We start from the raw sequence: 25000 nt of genomic DNA on the forward strand, positions 1-25000 counted from the left end.
CCTCTCTACCTGGCCACGCTCACCTGTACGCAATCAGAGGACAGGTGAGAGGCGTTTTATGAGGCGAGAAACCGCGAACACTCCTTACCTGGTACTGAAATATGGGCAGGTAAGTCCGTAGAGTTGTAGAGAAATGCCCACAAGTTTTCAGTCACTTTTTCCCCTTCTACCACAAACAGTACGTGAATAAGGGTAGGCAGGTGGGCAATAAATGAAGGGAAATATGTGTTTGATTCTATATTTACCTGTGAGTGTCTCGTGTAACCTGCAGTTCCGTCGAGATTTACAAAAAATATTAACTTTCAGTCGTCTTTTCGCTCATCACAAATAGTACAATAATAACGATGCGTAGGTGAATAGATTGCCTATAAATGAAGGGAAATGCGTGTTTGGCTCAATAGTTACCTGTGTGTCTCGCCTAACGTTCAATTCCGTAGAGATTTACAAAAATATAAACTTTAAATCGTCTTTTCTCCTTCCATCACAAACAGTACATAAGTTAGGATAGGTAGACAAATAGATAGAGTTTAAATAGATTATAAATGCTTGTTTGGTTTCATATTTACCTGTGTGTGTCTTGGGTACCTTGCGATCCCGTTGAGATTTAGTAAAAATATTCATACTCTTTCAATTCCTTCTCTCTTTCACATTTAGTACGTGAATAAGAATATTAAGATAGATGATAATTAAAAGGAGGTACATTTTTTTAAAGTTATATTTATCTGTTTAGTGGTTACATAAGTGAATTGATTAGATACACCTGAACGTAAACTAAAGAGAAATAATTGCATTTATAGTTAATTTCTTTGTTTTTGTTTTTTTTATTAATGTACCTCTCTCTCTCTCTCTCTCTCTCTCTCTCTCTCTCTCTCTCTCTCTCTCTCTCTCTCTCTCTCTCTCTCTCTCTCTCTCTCTCTCTCTCCTTTTATCTTATGCCTATTATGTTTTCTTTTTTCTTTTTTTTCCCCTCTCGCTTTCCCTCGAAAACACTTTTATTATTTCGATTTCTTTTTTTCTCTAACTTTTTTCCTCCCTCCCCACTTTGCTACTTTCCCAAATACTTCCCTTTTCTTGCGCTAATTTCCTTTTTTTTTTATCCCTTTCCCTCCTTTAGTCTCTCCCTTGTAAACTTTCATTTTTCCCCTATATTTTCCTCTCCCTCATTACCTCTCTCCCTTCTTCCCAAATTTTCCCTAATTTTCCTTATTTTCTCCCTGTCTCCTTTTTTGTGCTTTTCTTTCATAAACTTTCACTTCTCTCAGTTTCTTTTCCATAAGCTTTCATTGTCCTATACTTTTCCTTCTTTTCCCTCTGTCTCTCTCCTTTTCTCCCACCTTTCCTCTTTTCCTTATTTCCTCAGTTTCTCCCCTCTAAGCATTTACTGTCTTATAAATTTCCTTCTCTTCCTTCTATCCATCCTTCCATTCCTTTCCTTTTCTTTCTGTTTTCCTCTATTTTTTTTACACTTGTTCTTACTTTGAAACCCCAAAATACTTTCACGCCTCTCATTTTCTCCCTTCTGCTCACTCATTTTCCTGTAGTTCTTTTCCTTCTATCTCTTTCCTCCCTCATTCCCTTTTTTTTTACCACTTATTCTTACCTTCAAACCTCAAAATGCCTCTTAAGCACTAATTACCTCTTAATTATCCTTCTATTCCTTGTATCTATCCCTCCAACCTTAACCTTTTCTCTCTTATTCCTTATTTTCTACACTTACCTTAAAACGTTAAAACTCACCCTCTTTCTATCTCTCTTTCTTTTCATCCCTGGATCCTTAGCTGTTCCTCTCTCACCCTCCCTCACCCCCTCTCCTCCTCCTCTTCCACCTCCTCCTCCTCCTCCTCCTCCTCCTCCTCCTCCTCATCTCCCAGCATCCTCGTGTGACCTACGTGTCGCAAGAGCCTCCATTTGCAATCTGTCGGGAATGATAATACTTTGCCATCCTGAGCAGATTGAAGTCGCGACCTGAAATAATTAGGACTGAAGATTCATGGGCGGAGCTGTATAATCTACCGTCCTTCGAGATTCCTGCTAATGTAACCCTCAGCAAACTTTATTTTTTTTTCTCTCTCTCTCTCTTTTATCTTTTCTTTTTTCTTTTTTTCTGTTTTTTTCTGTGGTGAGAGTTTTTTTTTTTTTTTTTCTTTTTTTTCTCTTTCGTTCTTTTTTTACGTGTTTCGTGTTTTCTCTTGTGGTTTCCTTCTTGTTTTCGTCTGTTAGTTGTCTTTTGTTTGTTTGTTTGTTTGTTTGTTTAAAGAGTTGTCTTCATTTTTTTCTCGGTTTTCTTTCTTTATTTTCTTTTTCTTGGTGTTCTTTTCCTTTTCTTTCGTTATATTTTGTTGTCTCCGTTTTTTTTATCGTTCTTGTTTTTTTCCATCTTTTTTTATTATTTTTGGGATATTTATTTCTTTCTCTTTTAAGACGTAATGCATTTTCTCATTATTATTTCGTGTTGATAGTTATTTACACACACACACACACACACACACACACACACACACACACACACACACACACACGATTAACTCCAACCCCAATACTACCAACACCTTCCCCCCACCACCTCCCCTCCCCTCATCCACTTCCCCTGCACACCCCAAACCTCGTCACTAACATGTCCACGCGCCCCACGAATTTCTCTCGCCTCATACCATATCTACCACTACCAACGCCACCCCACGCCCCCCCACGCCCCCCACGCCCCCCCATAACCTTCCTCTGATCGCCGGTAATGACTCTGCCCTGAGATACCGCGAGCAACCAACTTTTCCAGCGTCTTCGAAGAAAAAGTCTATTAAGAATTTTAGTAGCAAACCCAAAGTTGTTTTTTTACTTTCATACAGGGGGAGAGAGAGAGAGAGAGAGAGAGAGAGAGAGAGAGAGAGAGAGAGAGAGAGAGAGAGAGAGAGAGAGAAGAGGGGTTATTTACAAGGATCAGAAGAATAGGAAGAACGAGAAAGAGAGAAGGAATAGGTTGTAATGAGAATGAAAGAGAGAGAAAAAGAGAGAGAGAGGGGAGGGAATAATAGATCACAAACATATAATAAATAAAAAAACACACAAATTGAAAACACAAACAGTAACATAACAATACTAATCACGTGTGCTTATTTACAGAACACCAGTACCCCCATTAAGTATGCATGTATGTACGTATGTATGTGTGTGTATATATGTGTGTGTGTGTGTGTGTGTGTGGAAACATGTGGCAACCCTGTAGTAATCCTGCCCTCATTATTCTACGGAGCTGGACTGGCCTCCCATTAGGACCATCTTTCTATTGGTTTACCCAAGAAATCATCCCTTATTAACATGCAAAAAGTGATTGAAAAAGTAATGCCCTGTGTTTTAGGCTAACTCGGGCCAGGCGTGTTGTTAGGCGTCTTTTGAACCTTACCGCCTTGTGCGTAAGAGCGAAATTCCCTCCTTAATTAATCTTAGCCTGGGGAGGGCGTAGAGAGGGAGGGAGAGAGAGGAGGGCGGCTCAGGAAGGGAGAGGCAGGAAAGGAGGTGGTGAAAGAGAGAGAGAGAGAGAGAGAGAGAGAGAGAGAGAGAGAGAGAGAGAGAGAGAGAGAGAGAGAGAGAGAGAGAGAGAGAGAGAGGCGAACATGGATGAAAAAGAAAAGGAGGAATAAAAAAAAAAATGGATGGAGAGGAGGAAGAAAGGAGTGGGCAGGGGAGAGGAATAAAGGGAGGAGGGGAGGAATAAGTGGGGAGTTTAGGTAAAGAGGAACTAGGGGGAGTTTTGGGAGGAGGGAGGAAGGGAGAGAATAAATATTGTTGGGGGGAAGAAGAGGAAGATAGAATAGAAGGAGAGGAGATTGATAAAGAGAGAAGGGAGGGGGAAGGAATTTAGGATAAGACGAAGGAAGGAAGAAACAAGAAAGAGAGAGAATGAAGGAAGAGAAAGAAGGAAAGAAGGAGAGAGATAAATAGAAAAGGGGGCTTGGAGGAAGTAAAACAGAAATTCAGAATAAGAAGACGAAGGAGGGAGAAACAAGGGAGAGAATAAGAAAGAGGAAGAAGGGAAGGAGGAGAGAAACAAGGAAGAGAATAAGGAAAAGGAAGAAGAAAGCAGAGAGAGAGAGAGAGAGAGAGAGAGAGAGAGAGAGAGAGAGAGGTGCAAATCAGAAGAAGCTAAGGTAAGGAGATGGGTGAAGGGTGAAGAAGATAAGAGGAAGAAAGGGGGGTTTGAGACTGGGGAATTAAATAAAAGGTGGCTAAGGGGGGAGGGGGAGGGGGAGGGCTTAAAACTCCCTGTTCGATCTTCAAATAACAAAAGGATAAATCTCTGAAGATCACAAATGCAATAAAGATTAAGATAGCCTTCTTAATTTCTTCATTATCACGTCTTGGTAATTTGGGGACTTTTAACAATGAGAGACGTGCTTCCCATTAGCATGTTTGAATCACACCCCCCTTTTTATTGCAATCTCTTTTATTTCGGTGGATCTTTTTTGCCATCCGGGGTCTTGGGAGGCTGAAAGAGTGAGCACTGGAGGGGAGGAGGATGAGGAGATGGGCAGGTAAGGGGAAGAGGAGAGGGGAGAATAGCTAGTACTGGAGGAGGATGAAGAGTGATAAGGAAGTGAGCAGTGAAGAAAGAAGAGGAGGAAGAAGAGTTGGAATGAAAAGGGGAGGAGGAGAAGTTGGTGTTAATAAATGAGGAGGAGGAGAAAGAAGAGAAGAAAGGGAAGGAGTTAACATTAAAATAGGAGGAACAAGAAGAAAAAAAGAGAGAGAGAGAGAGAGAGAGAGAGAGAGAGAGAGAGAGAGAGAGAGATTGAAGCAAAAGGCATAAGAGAGAAAGAGAAGAGGGAAACAAAATAGCATTGAAGGAGGAGGAGGAAGGAAGAAGGAAAAATAAGGAAGAGAGAGAGGGAGAGGAGTCATCATTATCTCACCTCATAATTTCACTTCTCCATACACCAAAAAAAATGTAAACAAATAAATAGATAAATAAAAAAGAAAAAATAACTAAAATAAACGATACGATTACATAATTAACATCTATTTTTTTCTCAACTTATTTTATTTTTTTCATAATAGACACAAAAAAAATATATAAAACCATAATTATTTATCTTTTTTTTTACCTGCATCACACCTGGGTACTTTCTCTCTCTCTCTCTCTCTCTCTCTCTCTCTCTCTCTCTCTCTCTCTCTCTCTCTCTCTCTCTCTCTCTCTCTCTCTCTCTCTCTCTCTCTCTCATCCCTTCAGCGCCTTCTTCAGGTGTAAGATTTCAGCCTCCGGTCTCTCTCTCTCTCTCTCTCTCTCTCTCTCTCTCTCTCTCTCTCTCTCTCTCTCTCTCTCTCTCTCTCTCTCTCTCTCTCTCTCTCTCTCTCTCTCTCTCTCTCTCTCTCTCTCTCTCGACCTTGAGATCCTCCTCCTCCTCCTCCTCCTCAGCTTGCTTCTCTTCCTCTTCCCTCCAGGTGCATCTTCATACAGCCTAGAGAGTGAGAGAGAGAGAGAGAGAGAGAGAGAGAGAGAGAGAGAGAGAGAGAGAGAGAGAGAGAGAGAGAGAGAGAAGTACTAGTAAAAGAGAGGGAGTGGTAGCAAAGAGAATGATAGGAATATGAAAACAGTGAGGAGGAGGAGGAGGAGGAGGAGGAATCCTTGAACCATAGGAGGTGGAGGAGGAGGAAAAAATGAAGAATTACTAGAACCATAAGAGGAGGAGGAGGAGAAGGAGCTACTACGTCAGAGGAGGAGGAGGAGTTGCCACGTCAGAGGAGGAGGAGGAGAAGGAAGAGTAGGAAGAATCAGTTCTGAGTAGATGAATAATTCATTTTTTTATTAGAGCTCACACGGTTTTCCAATTAATATTAATCCTGTATTATGTGCGTCCCTCCGATATTAAGAGTTCACGTACGAGGAAGATAATTAGTTAACCGTCGCGGCCCTTCATTAGTGATCGAGATGGACTCACTCAGGCACCGACTCACTCAGGCCCCCGCAGCACTCCCAACACACCCACTCAAGACCCAACACTCTCCTCCAGGCCGCTAAAGTCACAACACTCATTTCAAACACACTAGACTTCCAGCACTCACTCAAAAAGGCTCAACACTCTTCAAAACCCGCTAGACTCAGACTCCCAACACTTACCATTTCATTTTTGTGTTAAGAGACCCTTGCACAATTTCAACCACGTATCAGTTCACCAGCTTTCCCTTAATATATCTTTCCTTCAACCCTTTTGCTGGAGTGAACTGACTGAAAAATCAAGACAAGTAGGAAAGGAAGGATATAAGACAAGACAACAAATTTACAGGTACACACACAGGTAAGCCAAGGCCAGGTAAGGTACAGGGACACTTTCCCAGACGTATTTGCGAGGGCTCCTTGTCGTCAGCTCCCAAAGTAGTAGAATTTGGACGACGCGACGTGATTAAGTGACGTGATGGATGGCTTGATCAGGAAGGAGGGTGAGGGTGAGGGAGCGCAGGAGAGAGGAAGAGAGAGAGAGAGGGAGCTGAGAGTACGAAGTTAAAGGGAGAGAAAGGAGAAAAAAAGAAGAGAGAGAGAGAGAGAGAGAGTTGTAAAATTAAGAGGATGACGTAGAGATGAGGGGCAAGAGGAGGAGTAAGAGGAGGAGGAAGGAAGGAAAGAGATGAGGAGTATTGAATGAGGATAAAGGGAATTAAATAAAAGAAATTACAGAGAAACAGGGGATAAGGTGAGAAAAAGAAAGAGAAGAGGGAAGTGAGGAAATAAAAGGGGGAAATAAAACAAATGGCAGAGAAACACATTTGCAAACTCACAACTAATCCCTGATACAGAACTTGATGTCTCTCTCTCTCTCTCTCTCTCTCTCTCTCTCTCTCTCTCTCTCTCTCTCTCTCTCTCTCTCTCTCTCTCTCTCTCTCTCTCTCCACAATAATCCACAAAATACCCACAAAAATCCGTCTATTTAAGAACGGATTTAAAAACAAAAAAATAATAATAATAAAGAAAAGGGGAAAAATATATTAAAAAAAATGCTTAATAGTTTAATTCCTTTAACAATCAGTTCATTCCAAATAAAAAAAAGTGAGAAAGGAAAAAGAAATGTTGAAGAAATCTGGTGAATTGATGTGTACTTGAAAAATATGCAACATTTTCTTAACAAAAGTGAAATAATTACGTCACTGGAAAATAAGAAGCACAAAATTGAGCTAAGGAAGTCTGGTTTTACTCTCTCTCTCTCTCTCTCTCTCTCTCTCTCTCTCTCTCTCTCTCTCTCTCTCTCTCTCTCTCTCTCTCTCTCTCTCTTCGATTAGGTAAATAAGACTGTAAGACTGACGAAAGAAGAAAAATGAGGAGAAAGAGGAGGAAGAAGAAGAAGAAGAAGAAGAAGAAGACACAGGCGTCACCGTCACGAGCAAAGTTACGGTAGCAAACTTTAATTACCTTCCGTTCGTATGTAAGGTTCCCCAGATCACCCACCCACTTTACCTACCTCGCATTCACTAACAAGCGGTAAAGATACGGTCACGCACGCACTCACGAACGAACGAATAGAAAACGGAGACAGGTTAATTACTCACACCTGTTCCCTCGCTGCGTCAGGTGTGGTGTGGGGGCCTCGCCTTCTACAGGTAAGTCACGCAGGTAAAGAAGAGGCAAAGAATGGTCTTAAAAAGGGTTAAATGTTGGACTTTGTTACCTGCTGTTGTATTTAGGTGAAGGCTGGGTGAGACAGAGACAGAGAGAGAGAGAGAGAGAGAGAGAGAGAGAGAGAGAGAGAGAGAGAGAGAGAGAGAGAGAGAGATGTTATATTAATCTGTAATTTCTGTTGTTTTCTCATTCAATTCATACTTTTAGTGCTCAAAAGACAGACAGGCAGACAGATAGATAGACAGACAGACAGACAGACAAACGAACAGACAGTCAGACAAACTTGAGACAGATAAGCAAACAGACATACATACAGACAGACAGACAGACAGACAGACAGACAGGTAGATAGACACGATCATCAAATTTAAATCCACGCAATATTGATAAGATAACGAATGACACATAAAACCTAAAATTTAAGTGTCCCATCTCACCATTCTTACCTTTTTCCTTCTCGTCAATTAGAGAGAGACAGAGATCAAATTTGCCCTTCTGTCTCTTCACCTCTCGTTATCTCCTACAGTCACCTTTTACTGAACGTGTACGAGAGATAGAGAGAGAGACATACAAAGAAGTGTAACCCCCCTTCCCTCCTGTCTCCTATAATCTCTCCAATTCCTTTTCCTGTTGTCTCATCTTGTATTCACTTTTAAATAAACGTGTATAGAGACAAGAGAGGCGAAAAATTATATTCCTATCTCTCCCTCTGTCTCTTCTTGTTCTCTTTCCTCATGTTGTCTCACATTCACCCTTTACCAAACGAAGAGACAGACAGACGAAAAACTCAAGTCCTGTCTCTCCCTGTCTTCTCTTGTAACTTACTGAGAAAGAAGAGACATAGACAGAGACCTCTACCTCTGTCTCTTCATCCCCCCTCTCCTCTTCCTCCTCCCTCTCCCCCTCTTCCCCCCAGACACGCTAGATTTATGTGCAGGAATATAATGGAGAATATTACAGTGAGAAGAAGCGGGCGGCAGGTTTGGCTACATTCCAGTTTCTCACTTGCACGTTGTTTACAAATATTCTGGATGACCTTGCCTGGCTGTGTCTGCCTCCCTGTCCCATCCCTTCCTTCCCCTCCCCAACCCCTGGCCTCCTTATTCTGGCTGGCGACATCCTCTCCTCCTCCTCCTCCTTCTCCTTCTCCTTCTCTTCCTCCTTGTCGTCCTCGTTCTCGCCTTCTCGCCTTCCTACTCCTCATCTTCTTTTTTTTCTTCTTCTTCTTGTGTTGCTAGTTGGTGTTGTTCATTTTGTCTTCTTGTTTCTATTTTTTTCTTCTTTCTTTTTTGTGTGTCCTTTATTCTACCTCTTCTATTTCTCGTTCTTTTTCTTTTCTTCTTCCGCTCTATCTCTTCCTCTTCTCTTTTGGTCTTTTTTTTTTTTGCTTATTACATTTTGTCTTCCTCCTCTTCTTTTTTTCTCCTCCTCCTCCTCCTCCTCCTCCTCCTCCTCCTCCTCCTTCTCCTCTTCCTCTTCCTTCTCTTCCTCCTCGTCTATCTCTTTTTTTTTTAATCTTATTCATCTTTACTTCGTGTCTTTATGTCCAACTTTCTCTCTCTCTCTCTCTCTCTCTCTCTCTCTCTCTCTCTCTCTCTCTCTCTCTCTCTCTCTCTCTCTCTCTCTCTCTCTCTCTCTCTCTCTCTCTCTCTCTCTCTCTTATTACTGTATATATTTCTTATTTTGTCCCCTGTCTCTTCCTTCCCTCTCCTCCTCTCCTCTTTCCTTCCTTCCTTCCTTCCTTCCTCTCTTCCTTCCTTCCTTCCTCCTTCACTTCCTCCGTTCACTCTTTTATTCAGTTGCTCCTTTCCTTCTCCTTCCACATCTGTAAGTTAGCAAATGTTGAGAGAGAGAGAGAGAGAGAGAGAGAGAGAGAGAGAGAGAGAGATTTATGTTAACGTTTGTTGTTGTTGTATGAAGGCGTCTCTCTCTCTCTCTCTCTCTCTCTCTCTCTCTCTCTCTCTCTCTCTCTCTCTCTCTCTCTCTCTCTCTCTCTCTCTCTCTCTCTCTCTCTCTCTCTCTCTCTCTCTCTCTCTCTCTCTCTCTCTCTCTCTCTCTCTCTCTCTCCTTTTAATTTTAAGAACCAAACAAAAGTAGAATATAGCATTGAAACACCCCTCCTCCTCCTCCTCCTCCTCCTCCTCCTCCTCCTCCTCCTCCTCCTCCTCCTCCTCCTCCTCCTCCTCCTCCTCCTCTCCTCCTCCTCCTCCAAAGTCTGCATCTTCAGAACGACGTCAACTTCTATACTGTATTTCCTTTCTTGGTCCGGATACTTACCACGCTAAACATTATCACCAACACACACACGTAAGCACAGGAAGAGGAGGGGGAGGGGGAGGGGCAGGAGGAGAGAAAAAGAGAAGAGATGGATGGAAAGACAAGAGAAACTAAGGAAAGAAGAAGGAAAAGGATAACAAGGAGGAGGAGGAGGAGGAGGAAGAGAAGAGAGAGAGAAGAGCAGTAGGAACGGAGGAGGAAGAGGGTAATGGAAACGAAGTGAAGGGAAAAAGGAGGAGAAGGAAGAGAGGTAAGAGAAGGAGGAGGAGGAGGAGGAGGAGGAGGGTAAAAAAAGGAAGGGACAGAAGCAGGAGAAGTAGGAAGAGGTGTTGAGGGAAGACAGAGGAAGAAGGAAGTTAAGGAAAGGAAGAACAGGAAAGGGGAGGATAATACGAAGAAGAGAAGGAAGAGGAAGATAAGAAAAGAGGAGAAAAGATAGAGAAGAATATGGAAACGTAAGAAAAAGAAGAGACAAGAAAAGAATGAAACTTCAACAGGAGAAGAACAAGAGGAGGAGGAGGAGGAGGAGGAGTAAGAGGAACAGAAATCAGGGGAACAATAATCAGTAAACAACAGAGTAAGAGGTGACCTAAGTACTCCCCCTTCAGCACGACCCACTGCCTGCACTGCCCGGGGCGCCCTCACCTTCTGCCGGCGTGAGGGGCGCGGCGGGGGAGAGGGAGAGAGGAGAGGAAGAGAGGAATGACTTGGGTGTATCTACTTATGCCATTCTTCCTCTTCTCTCTCTCTCTCTCTCTCTCTCTCTCTCTCTCTCTCTCTCTCTCTCTCTCTCTCTCTCTCTCTCTCTCTCTCTCTCTCTCTCTCTCTCTCTCTCTCTCTTTTCTTTAACCCTTACCTCCTTCCCTTTACTCATCTTCCTCTTCTTCCCCTCATCTTAACCCTTTTTGCTGTCTCCTTCATCTTCTCTCCCTTTACCTATTCCTCCTCCTCCTCCTCCTCCTCCTCCTCCTCCTCCTCCTCCTCCTCCTCCTCCTCCTCCTCCTCCGCTTCCCTCTGCTTCTTGATATTTGCTTTAATTTCTTTTTTTGTTTCGCTCCCTTGAGCACGAACATTCTCTCTCTCTCTCTCTCTCTCTCTCTCTCTCTCTCTCTCTCTCTCTCTCTCTCTCTCTCTCTCTCTCTCTCTCTCATGTTTTTTTCTTTTTTTAATTATTCTTCTGATGGAATTGTTGTTTTGGGGTCTTGGTTTCCAAAGATTTTATTTTTTTATCTTTTTTTTCCTTTTTTTGCTCTTGTTTTTCATCCCGCGAGGTTATTGTGCTTTGTTTTTTGTTTTTTTATCTTTCCTTTTTTTTACCTTTTGAGGAGAAATCGTAGTAGCAGTAGTAGTAGTAGTAGTAGTAGTAGTAGTAGTAGTGGTTTTTGCTGCTGCTGTTGTTGTTGTTCTTGTTCTTGTTGTTGTAGTAGTGCTTAGATATATGCATATAAAAAATTTTCCTCTCTCTCTCTCTCTCTCTCTCTCTCTCTCTCTCTCTCTCTCTCTCTCTCTCTCTCTCTCTCTCTCTCTCTCTCTCTCTCTCTCTCTCTCTCTCTCTCTCTCTCTCTCTCTCTCTCTCTCTCTCTCTCTCTCTCTCTCTCTCTCTCTTCCTCCCTCAATTCTTATTTTAAAATCTGTTTCTTCTTTTCCTAAGCTGACATTTATCGAGCGAAATCTGTGACCAACCTCCCTCCTCCTCCGCTTCCTCCTCCTCCTCCTCCTCCTCCTCCTCCTCCTCCTCCTCCTCCTCCTCCTCCTCCTCCTCCTCCTCCTCTTCCTTCTCCTCCTCCTCCTCCTCCCAGTCGTTGGCAAACTCTCCACGTCAGAGAGTGTGACGAATGACTGAGAGAAAGAGAGAGAGAGAGAGAGAGAGAGAGAGAGAGAGAGAGAGAGAGAGAGAGAGAGAGAGAGAGAGAGGACAAACAGATAAAATTTGTCTGAAGAAGATCGAAGAAATTATTATTATTATTATTATTATTATTATTATTATTATTATTATTATTATTATTATTATTATTATTATCAACATCATTAGTATCACAAATTTGATCTGTACTCCTCCTCCTCCTCCTCCTCCTCCTCCTCCTCCTCCTCCTCCTCCTCCTCCTCTTCCATCATCATCACCATCACCATTTCTTCCCTTCCCTCATTTTCACTACATCTCCCTTTTCTCCTTCATCATCACAACATCCCCTCCCTTTCACCCTTTCCTTCTCACCCCTTCCTTCTCCCTTTTATTCAATTTCCACCCTCCCCTTCTCCCATCCCCCTCATCACCCTCACCCTTTCCTCATTTTCATCTCGACCTATTCGTTCTTGTGTTTTTCTTGAGCACTTGTTCAATATTCAACAGTGTGTCAATAAATGCGCGATTATTCTTTCCTTCTTTCTCTCTCTCTCTCTCTCTCTCTCTCTCTCTCTCTCTCTCTCTCTCTCTCTCTCTCTCTCTCTCTCTCTCTCTCTCTCTCTCTCTCTCTCTCTCTCTTTTCTTTTTCTTCATTTTCTTCCTTTTTTTCGTGATGGCGTGAGTGTTTAGTACTAGAGGAAGAGGAAGAGGAGGAGGAAGAGGAGAATATTTATTTGTTTATTTATTTATTGTTTTATCTATTCATTCAATTTTTTTTTTCGTTTCATGTTCAGTTTTTTTTTTTTTTCGTTATTTCTTTTCTTCATTTTCACTTTCTCTCGTTGTTCTCTTTATATTTATCTCTTATCTGTCTTTATTCATTATATCCGTGTATTTGTTTTCTTTTTATCTTTATCTTTCTTATTTAGTTTGTCTATTTTTTCATTTATTCTCGTTTTTTATTAAATTCATCTACATTTTTCATATCCATCCTCTTTTTTTTCTTTTTGGTTCGATTTATCAAAAGTTTTACCAATTTTTAATATCTCATTTTCATTTTTTTTTCTTTTTTTATTACTCAGCTTATAATATATTTTTTTCAGTTATCTTTGTTTCTTTTTCTTTTAATTTATCTCTACTTTTCACATCCATCCTTATTTTTTTTTGTTCGATTTACCTTTTTTTTTTTTTTTTTTTTTTTACGTATCTCAATTTTGACATTTCATTTTGCTAATATTCTTTACTTTTTTTACAATCAATATTTTTACCTCCCATATTTACTTTCATCCTTTTTTTTTTTTTTTAACTATCTTCGTAATTCATAATATTCACGTTTGTAGCACACCAGGCCAATTAACAGGTGAGCGTCTCTTAATTACGTAACCTCACCTGACAACTTTGAAAAAATACAAAATTAATGAAGAAAAAAATATTTACTCTAATTCATTCCTTTGTGTTTATTTCCCAGCCCCGATTTTTATTAAGGAAATCTTAAGACAAGCGGAAAAAGCGATGTAGGGGAGAGAGGAGGGGAGGAAAGAGGGGAGAAAGAGAGAGAGAGAGAGGGAGAGGCAGGCCGGAGGGGGAAGCACAGAAGGAAAAATGCGAAAAAAAAGGAAAAAACGAGGGGGATTTCAAACCGAACGTAAAGAAATCTAAAAAAAAAAAAGAAAAGAAGTAAGAGAAAAATAAATAAACACGTAGCCACACACACTCGCTGATTTTTTTTTTTTTTTTTTTTTTTTTTTTTTGCAGTAAAAGTTGAAAATTGAATGAAGAGTTAGAGGGGGGAAGAATCACTATCAACGTGTTTCCTTTTGTAGAAGCAAGATGGTTTTCAAATAGATACTCAAGACGTGCATCTATTTATGTCACTCTCCCTTTCTCCCTCCCTCTCTTCTCTCCCTCTTTTTCCTCCCTTCTTTCCTCCCTTCCTTGTTTCCTCTCTTCCTTCCTCCTTCTCTTCCTCTCTTCCCTTCCTTTCTTCCTCCCTACCTTTCTCCTTTCCTCCTCTCCTGTTCATCCTTTCCCTCCCTCCCTGCATCCTTCCATCCTGGCTTTCCTTCCCTCCCTTCTTATCTTCTTTTTCTCCTTCCCTCCTCTCCATCTTTTACTTTTTCTTTCTTTCCTTACTTTTCTCCTCTTCCTCCTTTCCATTCCTCTCTTTTTCCTTCTGTTATTTCTTCTTTCCTTCCTTCCATCTTTATTCCTTCTATTCATCTTCCATTCCAATTGATCAACCAAGCGATCAATTTCTCTCTCTCTCTCTCTCTCTCTCTCTCTCTCTCTCTCTCTCTCTCTCTCTCTCTCTCTCTCTCTCTCTCTCTCTCTCTCTCTCTCTAAACCTAAATATCATTGATACTCTTGAAAACTCATCCCTTTCACCTCTCCAGTTCTGCTCCTTTGGTTCTCCCACCCTGGTTCATCTCCCCCGGTTCCAGTCACCCATTTTTTCCACCCCACGGTTCACATACGCCGATTCTCCTCCCCGTGGCTCTTATTCCTATTGCTGTGTCGTATCCTTCACTTCCCCTCCTTTTTTTCTGTTCCCCGGTTCACCTTCGCACGGTTCTCGCTTCTACCCGTTACCCTCCCGAAGAAGTGCCTCTAAGTATGGTTCGCTACGGATCGATGGTTCTCGTGTTGTTTACCTGCGTTCGCCTGCACAACAACCCACCTTTTGTCGCTATGGTAACAGCCACACTCGCCCTCTGCTCCTAGACGCCCAGACTGGTAAATAATAATAGAAGTGGTAGTGGTGACGAGGAGAGAAGGAGGAAGAGGGAAGGAGAGAAGAAGGGAGGGAAGGAGATAAATGGAGAGGGTGATAATGTTGATGATAATTATTTGATTTTTTTATTCTTTTTTCTGTTTTTTCGTGTGTGTGTGTGTGTGTGTGTGTGTGTGTGTGTGTGTGTGTGTGTGTGTGTGTGAGAGAGAGAGAGAGAGAGAGAGAGAGAGAAGTAATGATTTAACTTATTCCTTCTCTCTCTCTCTCTCTCTCTCTCTCTCTCTCTCTCTCTCTCTCTCTCTCTCTCTCTCTCTCTCTCTCTCTCTCTCTCTCTCTCATGTGTGAGCTAAATGAGTCAAGCCATGAGAGAGAACAACAGCAACAGGTAGAGAGAGAGAGAGAGAGAGAGAGAGAGAGAGAGAGAGAGATACTGAGGAGTTCTTGTTGAGTTCCTGGAAGAAGGGACGTGAGGAATTTCTCTCTCTCTCTCTCTCTCTCTCTCTCTCTCTCTCTCTCTCTCTCTCTCTCTCTCTCTCTCTCTCTCTCTCTCTCTCTCTCTCTCTTGTATCATCGTCACGGTTTTGAGCTAAAGCAAAGAAACAGAAAATGGAAAGATTGAGAGAGCGAGAAAAATAAAAAGAAAACGAAGATAACCAAACAAGATAGGAGAAAGAAGATAAAGAATAAAAAAGAAACACACACACACACACACACACACACACACACACACACACACACACACACACACACACACACACACACACACACACACACACACACACACACACACACACACACACACACAACAACAACAACAACAGACCACAACACAAGCATCACTAGAAAGAAAACACAAAATTAAACGAGAAAACACCAACAAAACAAAACAAAAACAACAAATAGAGATGTATGGGGATAAAAAGAGAGAGAAAGAGAGACAGACAGAAAGAACCAGAGAGAGAGAGAGAGAGAGAGAGGGGGGAATGAAGGGGGGACAAAGGGACAGACATAGACGCAACGCTCAAAAAACACAATAAGAAGTTTTAGTCACACGCTTGAGTAAATAGAACGCCTCACCTGACGCTTCTGATTGACCTGTCCTAGTAGTAACTTTAGCGGTACCCCCCCCCTCTACACTCCACTCTGACAGCCCCCCTCTCTCCCTCTGCCCGGCCTGCGAGGAGGGGTGAGGGGCGCTGAGGGAGAGGTGCGTGGAAGTGAGAGTGGATGGGAGCGCCGGAGAGTGGGTGATGTTAGCGAAGGATAGAGTTCGCGAAGGTAGGAGAGGTGAGTGTCAATAGAGTTAGGGCGTAGCGTGAAGCTTGACCGTTCATTCATAAGATTCTCTTCCTGACGCCTCCTCCTCCTCCTCCTCCTCTTCTTCTTCTTCTTCTTCTTCTTCCTCTTCCCAAGTCTCCCTCGCAGCCTCTTCCTTCTCCTTCTCCTCCTCGTCTGGTTTCAACTTTTTTTTTTTTATGTCTTATTTCTCTCTATTTTATTATTTTTTTCAAGCTTCAGTTGTCATACATGAAAATAAATCTATGTTCTCTTCCTCCTCCTCCTCCTCCTCCTCCTCCTCCTCCTACGAGACATTTTTTTTTCTTCCGTATTTTTATTTATTTTCTTCATCTTCAATCGACATATATCAAAATAAACTAAAGCTCTTCTCTTCTTTCTCTTTCTCCTCCTCCTCCTCCTCCTCCTCCTCCTCCTCCTCCTCCTCCTCCTCCTCTTCCTCTTCCTCTTCCTCTTCCTCTTCCTCCCCTCGTTTTTTTCCACCGTAATTCCTTCATTTTATCCCCAAACGCCTCAGCAGTCACCGTACACACACACACACACACACACACACACACACACACACACACACACACACACACACACACACACACACACACACACACTCGCAAACTGATTCAATAACTTCCAGCATCAAACCCTCTTTATTTACATTAACACCATTCATATATCGCCTTGGAGGTTCATTACTTACACCTCTCTATCTCTCTCTCTCCTCCTCCTCTTCCTCCCTCCTCGCCTCCGTCGCCCGCAGTGTTAGCTCAAGGAAGACACATTACCTCACCATCTCTTAAATTATAAACAAATTCTCAAGTACCTCTCTCATCTGCCGCTGTGTTGTTGTGGCGCTGCTCCTCTTCTTTCTTCGTCTTCAGAGAGTTCTATAGACCCCCTTAGTGACTCGACGTATTGGGGTGTTTCTTGCATCGCCAGGTATTCGCCTCCATTGGCTGTGTCTTCGTCAGGAGCGGATGAAGGAGGAGTGCGTCTTAAATGTTTGTGTTTTCTTGTTTTTGCTTGAAGGCGTTGAATGGGGGGAAGGGAAAGGAGGGAAGGGTAGGGTAGGGGAGTAGGAGTAAGGGGAAAGGAAAGGAGGAAAAGCGTAATAGGAAAGAGTGAGGGATGGATGGAAGTTGGGATGAAGGAAAGAGGAAGGAGAAAGAGAGACAGACAGAAAATTAAAGAAGCGAAAGGAATGAACTCGTAAAGAAAATAAGAAAGAGACACAAAAAAAAACGATAGAAACAAAAATCGATTTAACAAACAAAAAAAAAAAATAAATAAAAAGATAAAATAACAAAAACTTTAATTTCTTCTTCGTCGGCTTCTCCGTGGGCCTCAGTAGCCTTCAGGAGTCCCCCGCCCCCTGCAGCCACGCCCTCACCCCAGCGACCACCAGCGTCCCCCAGAGGCGCCCCGAAGCTGCGTCTTTAAGGAACGGGTGACAAAATGTTAACTCTTCTCCCTGGATCAAGGCCAAAATCAATAGAAAAACTTCTCCATTGTAAATTTGAAGCGCAATGTTAACATGAAGGCCGGTGTGTGTGTGTGTGTGTGTGTGTGTGTGTGTGTGTGTGTGGTGTGTGTGTGTGTGTGTGTGTGTGTTGGGAAAGGTCACAGCGTGGTTCATTTTAAACTTCTTGCCTAATTTGACCTCTTGTAGATGATGATGATGGTGATGATGTGGTGGTGGTGGTGGTGGTGGTGGTGATGGTGATCTTTTTCTTTTGTTTATAAGTTTATTTTTTCCGCCTACTATTTACATATCCCCTCCTTATTAAGTTCTTCTTCTTCTTCTTCTTCTTCTTCTTCTTCTTCTTCTTCTTCTTCTTCTTCTTCTTCTTCTGGACAGATCTTAGAAATGTCACGTGTTTCTTCCTCATCACTATTTTTTTTTCTCTTCCACACACTCTTTTTAAAGTTTATATTTGTGTTCCTAAAAGGGAGAGAAAGAGAGAACTTGGAATGTCACGGATGATCTCTCTCTCTCTCTCTCTCTCTCTCTCTCTCTCTCTCTCTCTCTCTCTCTCTCTCTCTCTCTCTCTCTCTCTCTCTCTCTCTCTCTCTCTCCCCCCCCCCCCAGTGAGTCGATATAGAGTCGGTGTTTGCACTTACGGTTAAGAATGATCGGCATTTATCAAGAATTGCATTAGAAGGCGATCTTAAAACTGTTGGCTGAGAGTTAAGGTGGATGTCCTGTTGCCGTAAACCTTCAGTAATTGGGCGTGTGGGGAAGGGATGGGCGCCTCCACCTGTCGCGGCGCCGAGGAGCAGGAGCAGGAGGAGGAGGAGGAGATGATGATAGTGGTGGAAGATTATGCTGTATCCTATTACTCCTCCTCCTCCTCCTCCTCCTCCTCCTCCTCCTCCTCCTCCTCCTCCTCCTCCTCCTCCTCCTCCTCCTCTCCTTCATCTAAAGCAAGGATACTGAAGGGAGAGGAGAAGGATATTTGTGAAGGCTGTAAGGACTCGAAGCTGTAGGTGCAGGAGTACTGGAAGGAGAAGGAAGGATGAAGGACTGAAGACTCTGAAGGATGTAGGAGTGAGAGGAATGGAAGTAGGAAGGATGAAGGACTGAACGGCGTAGGAACATGACTGGAAAGAGAAGGAAGGCTGCAGGACTCTTTGAAGTATCTGGGAGCTGTAGGAATAGAACTGAAAGAAGGAAAACTGAAGGACTGAAGGCTCTGAAGAGCGTAGAAGGAAGGATGAAGGACTCCATGAAGGATCTGAAGAGTTTAGGAGTAAAAGGAATAGAAGGAAGTCTGAAGGATTGAAGGGTCTGAAGGCTGCAGGAGGAAGCGTGGCAGAAGGAAGGCTCTGATGAACGAGGCAGCAGGATTAGCAGTAGAAGGGCGGCTGAAGACTGAGTGAGGACATCAGTGGCTTGATCTTAGGACATCCAATCACTGCTTTACTGAGGAGTCACGCTGAGGACACGCTGACGCGGCCAATCACTGCGGGGTGTGGCGGCGCCCTCTTCAGACACAGAGTCGAGGGGCCGCGGCATTGGGCACGGCCGGGAGCTGTGTGGGGGCGGCAGCGAATCAGCGTACACCACACACGCCGCGTAGCCTCCTCTAAAATGCAGCCAGGCTCGTTATTGGCTGTCAGGTGGCGCCTGGTAATTGACCACTTGGCCTGGTCTTGACAAGGACCGCTAATGGGATCCTAACCAGTTGCTGACCAGGCCTCGTGTTGCCGTCTGGGGGTGAAGCCTTTTGTATATGCTACTGCGGCCTGACTAACCTGACGAGACTAAGAGGAAACGCCCCGTCATGGCCTTCTTCAGCTTGCGGAGCGGTGGCGTGAGGAGCAAGGCACGGAGTGAAGAGGTGGCGGGCTAAGGGTATGGAGCGCGAGGTGGCAACACTGGCGGTCTTGAGGCGAAAGTTCAACAGCAGGTTCTTGTCGCCCTGAGCCGCGCCATCTGAGACACAATGTGATCTAAATTCTTTTATGGAATTGGAGGAACTTCACACTCCCTTTAAGAGTGGCGGAGGCTGCACGGCGCGGCGAGGGGAGGAAAATATGTAGTGGTTGAGAGATCGATGTTCCCTTGGACAGTTGTGGCTTCTTGTTGCTCCTTTGTCCCTGGGAGAGTGGAGGGACGGTGAAGGGAGAGTCGTGAAGTGAGTGTAGGTGACTCACCCTATTACCTCAACTATCTACTCCCCTCTCACTCTCTAATACCACCTCCTCCCCCTTTCCCAGGCTCCCCTTGTCCTTATCTCATCATCCACCTACCTTTCCCCTCACCTAAATCACCCTTCCTATTCTCCCCTTCACTCCAGACACCCCTCACCCCTATTCCCTCATCTACCTATCTCCCCTCTCCCTTAAATTATCCCTGCTCTTTCTTCCTTTCTCCTCACGCATTCCTTTCTTCATCTACTCGTTTACCTTTCTTTTCTTTGTCATAATTCCTCTTCCTCTTTATCCTAGGCATCCTATCTACACATCCCCTCATCCTCACCCCCTCATAACACTGATATTAACACCAAGTACGTAATTAACACATGCATGCGCCCTTACATCCATCCACCTACACCCATCTTCCCTCCACACGTCCACATTTGAGGCTCTTCCACGAGAATCAGTCGCCTCCGCCCTACCTCGGGTAACGTGCGGCTCCTGGCAGCTTCACATTTATCATCTTAGTATAGTTTTGCTTATTTATTTACTGCAGCAGCGTTACCAGTTGCTCACCTCCACCCTTGGGCACCTCTATACATAAGTACTAAGTAGAAGCCAATACTAGTACCCACTCCACATTGCCAGTGCTCCATCCACAGACCATCCAGATCCACCCACACCACTCCACATTCATCCACCACCCTCTCTACATCCACCCACACTTCCCATTAGATCCACACCACTCCACATTCACCCCCCTCACACACTACCTCACACCCCTCCACACTCCCCAAACACTCTCAAGACAACTTCCCCTCCAAAGACAGACACACGGACAGGCGAACACGATAAACTGAGTGACCGAGCAGGGAAACAGACAGGCAAACAGACACGTCACGGGAAAACCAATAGACAGACAGACGGAGGGGAGGGAAAGACAGTACATATCAGTGTCTGTCTGTCTGTCTGTCTGTCTCTGTTAGGTTGCTTTTCCACAGTGTTTTATTTTTGTTTTGTTTTGTTTTTTGTCTGTCTTAAAAAAATATATATAATGTTAAGTAAAATGCATATTGATTGGTGAAAGAGAGAGAGAGAGAGAGAGAGAGAGAGAGAGAGAGAGAGAGAGAGAGAGAGAGAGAGAGAGAGAGAGAGGAAAAAGAGAAATTGAAAAGGGCATCAAATTGGAGTGATCTTTCCCACTAATACCATTTTCTTGATAATTGATAAATGAAAGAGGGGAAGGGAGGGCAAGGGAGGGAAAAAATGTAGTGGTTCTCTGCTTAATCTATTTCAACGCTGTTTATAACATTCAACGCACGGTGCAGGTGTGTGTGTGTGTGTGTGTGTGTGTGTGTGTGTGTGTGTGTGTGTGTGTGTGTGTGTGTGTGTGTGTGTGTGTGTGTGTGTGTGTGTGTTTAAGTATCTGTCTGTGCATCTAACCGTTTATCTACACATCTATCTGTCTTTATTTATCAGTCTGCCAATAGTTAATTTGTCTGTCTCACGCCAACGCTCACCAGGTCTGTTCTCTCCTTCAGGGACCAACGAAGAAATCATCAGAGGGAGGCATCAGCCCTGAACTAGGGGGCGCACGAGCTCTGGAGGGGCGCGACACCCCCGCTAGCCGCCTCTCCCCTCACCTGCATGCCGCCAGTGCACCTGTCGGCCCCCCTACCTCCAACCAAGGGCTCCACAACCTCATCATGGCTCCCGCACTGCAGCAGATGTCCCACCTACTGCACCAGCAACTCATCAACCCTGCCCAGATTCAGTCCCTCATGCACCACCAGACTGTGATGCTACACCAGCAGGTAATGTGGTGTTGTGGTGTTGTGGTGGTGAGTTGTGGGCTTGTGGGGGGTTGAAAGAAGGGTGTTTTTTCGTTGTTTTTGTTTTTCTTGTTATTTTTTGGGGTTTTGTATCGGTTTTGTGTTTTTTCACCGTTTTCTTGTTCTTCTTGTTCTGCTTCTTCTGCTTCTTTTTCTTCTTTTTCTTCGTTGTCGCCGTCTTCACCTTCTTCTCCTCTTCTTCAGTTAAGGTCAAAGAAAGTTGTTTTTTTCATTCTCTTTTTAATACTCTTCTTGTCCTTATTCTTTTCCTTCCATGTATCTTATCCTCCTCCTCCTCCTCCTCCTCCTCCTCCTCCTCCTCCTCCTCCTCCTCCGTTACTCTAACATGGATATTCACCTGTGTTTTTTGAGGTGTCCGCGCGTGTCCATTTATAAACTTTCTTGCCGCTTCGCCTTCCCTCATCTCTAACTTCCTAACTCTCAAATCCCGTCCCTCCTCTCCCTCTCTCTCTCTTTCTCTCTCTCTCGCTCTCAGGTCCCCGAAGATACCCCGGATTTTCCATCAGCTTCTTAATCTGTGTCTTCCGTTTTCTTCGCGGTTGTTAATTCATGTTTTCTGCGGGTGGCGGTGGGTAGAGTCACAAACACTGTCTCATTTCCACTCTTATTATTGCCCTGAGGCGCCACACAGACGTAAGCCACCGCACCAGTTCGCCCGCTAGTAATGTCATTAGCGCCGCGCCTTTCCAAATGTGTGCTGACTTGATAATACCGCCTCCACTTGAACTGTTGCCTGTGTGCGTGTGTCCCTCCCTGTTCCCGCTTTGCTCTGTTCCTCACCCCACCACGACTATTTTCCAAGGCCACAGGGGTGATTAGCCGGGTTCTCAAGGCTGTTTCTCCTGGCCATATTGTAGAAATCTTGTTTATCTGTCACTTGAACCGTAAAATCATCCTTAAGTATCCGTGTAACTTATAAACCCGTATTCTGAAAGGCCACATAATATAGAAATCTTATTAACCTGTCACTAGAACCGTAAAAATACCATTAGAAACCCGTGTAACTTCAACTAGAGTCTTTAGAACGTACTGGAAGCGCGGTGCAGAAGTGTTTCAGAATATGAGCCTTCAGGAGATCTCCAGCAGGTGTTTAGCGGCGGCCTGAGTCCACGCAGCGCCTCAGTGTTGCTTCAGAAGGCGGTGTAGAGGGGCGGGGCGGCGGAAATGAGGGGCTGTGGTCAGTGATTCGCCTCCGCTGTTTCATTTCCACTTGTTTTGTGTTGTTCCTCAGGCTTGTGGATGGAGAGGCAGTCTCTGTCTGTGTGTGTGTGTGTGTGTGTGTGTGTGTGTGTGTGTAGAGAGAGAGAGTGAGAGAGAGACAGAGAAAGAATAAGGAAGAAATACAGTCTTTCTATCATATGAAGAACCGAAAGATGGATAGAAGGATAGGAAGATAGGAAGATAGAAAGATAGAAGGATAGGAAGATAGGAAGATGGAAGGATAGAAGGAAGGAACAACAAAGAAGGATAGGAAGATAGAAAGACAGAAGACAGAAAGAAGGAACAAACAGCAACAGACCTCTTGGCCATAACGAGGCTGCTTGTGATCACCCACACTAAAAACATCATCTGAATAGTTAAGACAAAAAACTAAACAAAGAAAAAAAACGAAAGTGAGAGAACCTAACATTCCGAGACGCCAGCGAAGAGATAAAGAGGAAGACAGAGAGAGAAAGAGAGAGAGAGATCCTGTTGTTTCCTAATTTCACACACCAGGGACACAAGTGGCTGAGTAAAGAGTGTTAGTTAAGAGTCGTGGCTTCACCTCTTCTCTTATTCAGCATGTTTGTATCACACCTTCATCAGACTCTTCCCTGTTTAATCCCACACACCAAGATATCGACCTGGCTGCAAAATTTCGTAACCTGAATTTTTTTAGGGAAAGGGAAAGCAGGAGAAAGGAAATAGGTGTTGGGTGTTAGTGTAAAATTCTAAAGTCTACCCTTTTTTTTTCTTTCTAGGTGAGCTGATATTGGTATTAGTTATTTTTCTGAGGGAAGAGAAGGAGCAAGAGGAGGAAAAGTAAAGGAGGTTAATTATTTAGTTGTTTAGGATTGGCTGAGTGTGTGTGTGTGTGTGTGTGTGTGTGTGTGTGTGTGTGTGTGTGTGTGTGTGTGTGTAGTAGGAAGTAGATAGATTGGTTTATGAAAAGAAAACTCATCCCCCTTCTCTCTCTCTCTCTCTATCTCTTTCTTTCTCTCTCTCTCCCCCTTTATCTTCTTCATTTCCTTTCCTTCACTCCTCTACCTCCCCTCCCTTTCCTTCCCTTCCCTTCCCTACAACTAATGATAAATAAAGGGCGGGCGGGTCTTCATTATCACCTCAAGTCATACGATGATTAATTACACCCTTGTCAGGCGCACACACACACACACACACACACACACACACACACACACACACACACACACACACACACACACACACACGGACACGGACACACAAACACACTCCGAAACAGATGAAAAAATAGAGAAAGGGAACGGTAGAGAGAAAGAAAAAAAAAAGAGAGAGACAGAGGGTAAGGGAGAAAATAAAACGTTGACATGCCCTTTTTCCCGCCAAATAAAATATTACCATCCAATACACATGCCATAAAATCCCCATTAACACGTAAACTAACTGGCGAACCGTCCCGCTGGCTGGATGGGTCGACGCAGGGAGGGGTGGAGAACCGTCCCTGCGCTGAGTTGCAACCCTCCTTCCGCGCGCAGAGGCGAAAACAGCGGGAAACAAAAGCCGCACGCAAGCCGCCATACCGCTGGCAAATCAAACCCTCATTATTCTATTCTCTGGTTTATTTTACGCTTTTTTATATCTTTCTGTGGACATATCACGGCCATTACGATATTGCTGACTTTATTCTGGCTGGCTGGAACTGCTCGGGTGGCCGGGGTGATGGGTGAACGGTGAGGGGTGATGGGAGAGGACGGTAAGAGGAGACAGGTGAGAGAGGTGAAATTTATATACGTTATTGGTGTGGTTAGCTCGCGAGGTGACTGAGATTTGATTAGGTCTGGTGGGTGAGAGAGAGAGAGAGAGAGAGAGAGAGAGAGAGAGAGAGAGAGAGAGAGAGAGAGAGAGAGAGAGAGAGAGTTCTTTTGTCAGTAAAGTATTCATAATCTCGTTTTGTTTTTCCTTTCTTTTACAACTACTACTGTTATTACCACCACTACTACTACTACTACTACTACTACTACTACTACTACTACTACTACTACTACTTCCCCACTTTAAATTCGACTCATTGATAAAATACCGTTGACTTTTGCGTGATTTTGAAAACTCGACTCTCAAGAACTAAGACACGTGAGGAACACAAAGGAAGGGCAAACAGTAGCAGACTCAGTGACCCTTACGAGAAGAAGGAGGAGGAGGAGAAGGGAAAAAAGTATATTAATGTCCCGTTCCATATTCATTATTGTCCAAAGCAAGACTGTATTGAGGACACGTATTTGAAAGATCACAAGCCGCTTCTTTTGTTCTTCATTAAAATCCTCAAACGGCTTATTTCTGAACCATGCCTTATCGTGAAACAGATGGGGGAAAATATGCCTTGTGTGATAGCAAGGGAAAAAAACTTGTGATTATATTGAAATAGGAAAAAAAAAAAGATTACTGTTTCCATTACCTCCTTTGCGTCACTTGACATTTTTGGCGGACTGTCGTACCTTTGAGATAATATTACCGTACAGTTTAGAGAAAGAAATTGTATTGTATGCGATACCAATTTTCTGTATTAGCAGCTAAGGAGAAATTTTATCATT

General features: G+C 43.6%; 1 protein-coding gene across 16 annotated transcripts in view; it reads left to right on the forward strand.

Annotated features, from left to right (window-relative positions):
• Positions 1-25000, forward strand: part of LOC135092024 (forkhead box protein P2-like) — a 409229-nt gene that overhangs the window by 350108 nt on the left and 34121 nt on the right. For all 16 annotated transcript variants that reach the window (XR_010262719.1, XM_063990158.1, XM_063990160.1 and 13 more), the window contains one exon: positions 20922-21194. Coding sequence is in view for 15 of the 16 variants with exons in the window: in XM_063990158.1 (XP_063846228.1) it covers positions 20922-21194 (273 nt within the window). In the remaining variant the exon portion in view is untranslated. The remainder of the gene's footprint in view (positions 1-20921; positions 21195-25000) is intronic.

The sequence above is a fragment of the Scylla paramamosain genome, chromosome 39 (genome assembly GCF_035594125.1).
Source record: "Scylla paramamosain isolate STU-SP2022 chromosome 39, ASM3559412v1, whole genome shotgun sequence".
In the NCBI taxonomy this organism is placed as follows: domain Eukaryota; kingdom Metazoa; phylum Arthropoda; class Malacostraca; order Decapoda; family Portunidae; genus Scylla; species Scylla paramamosain.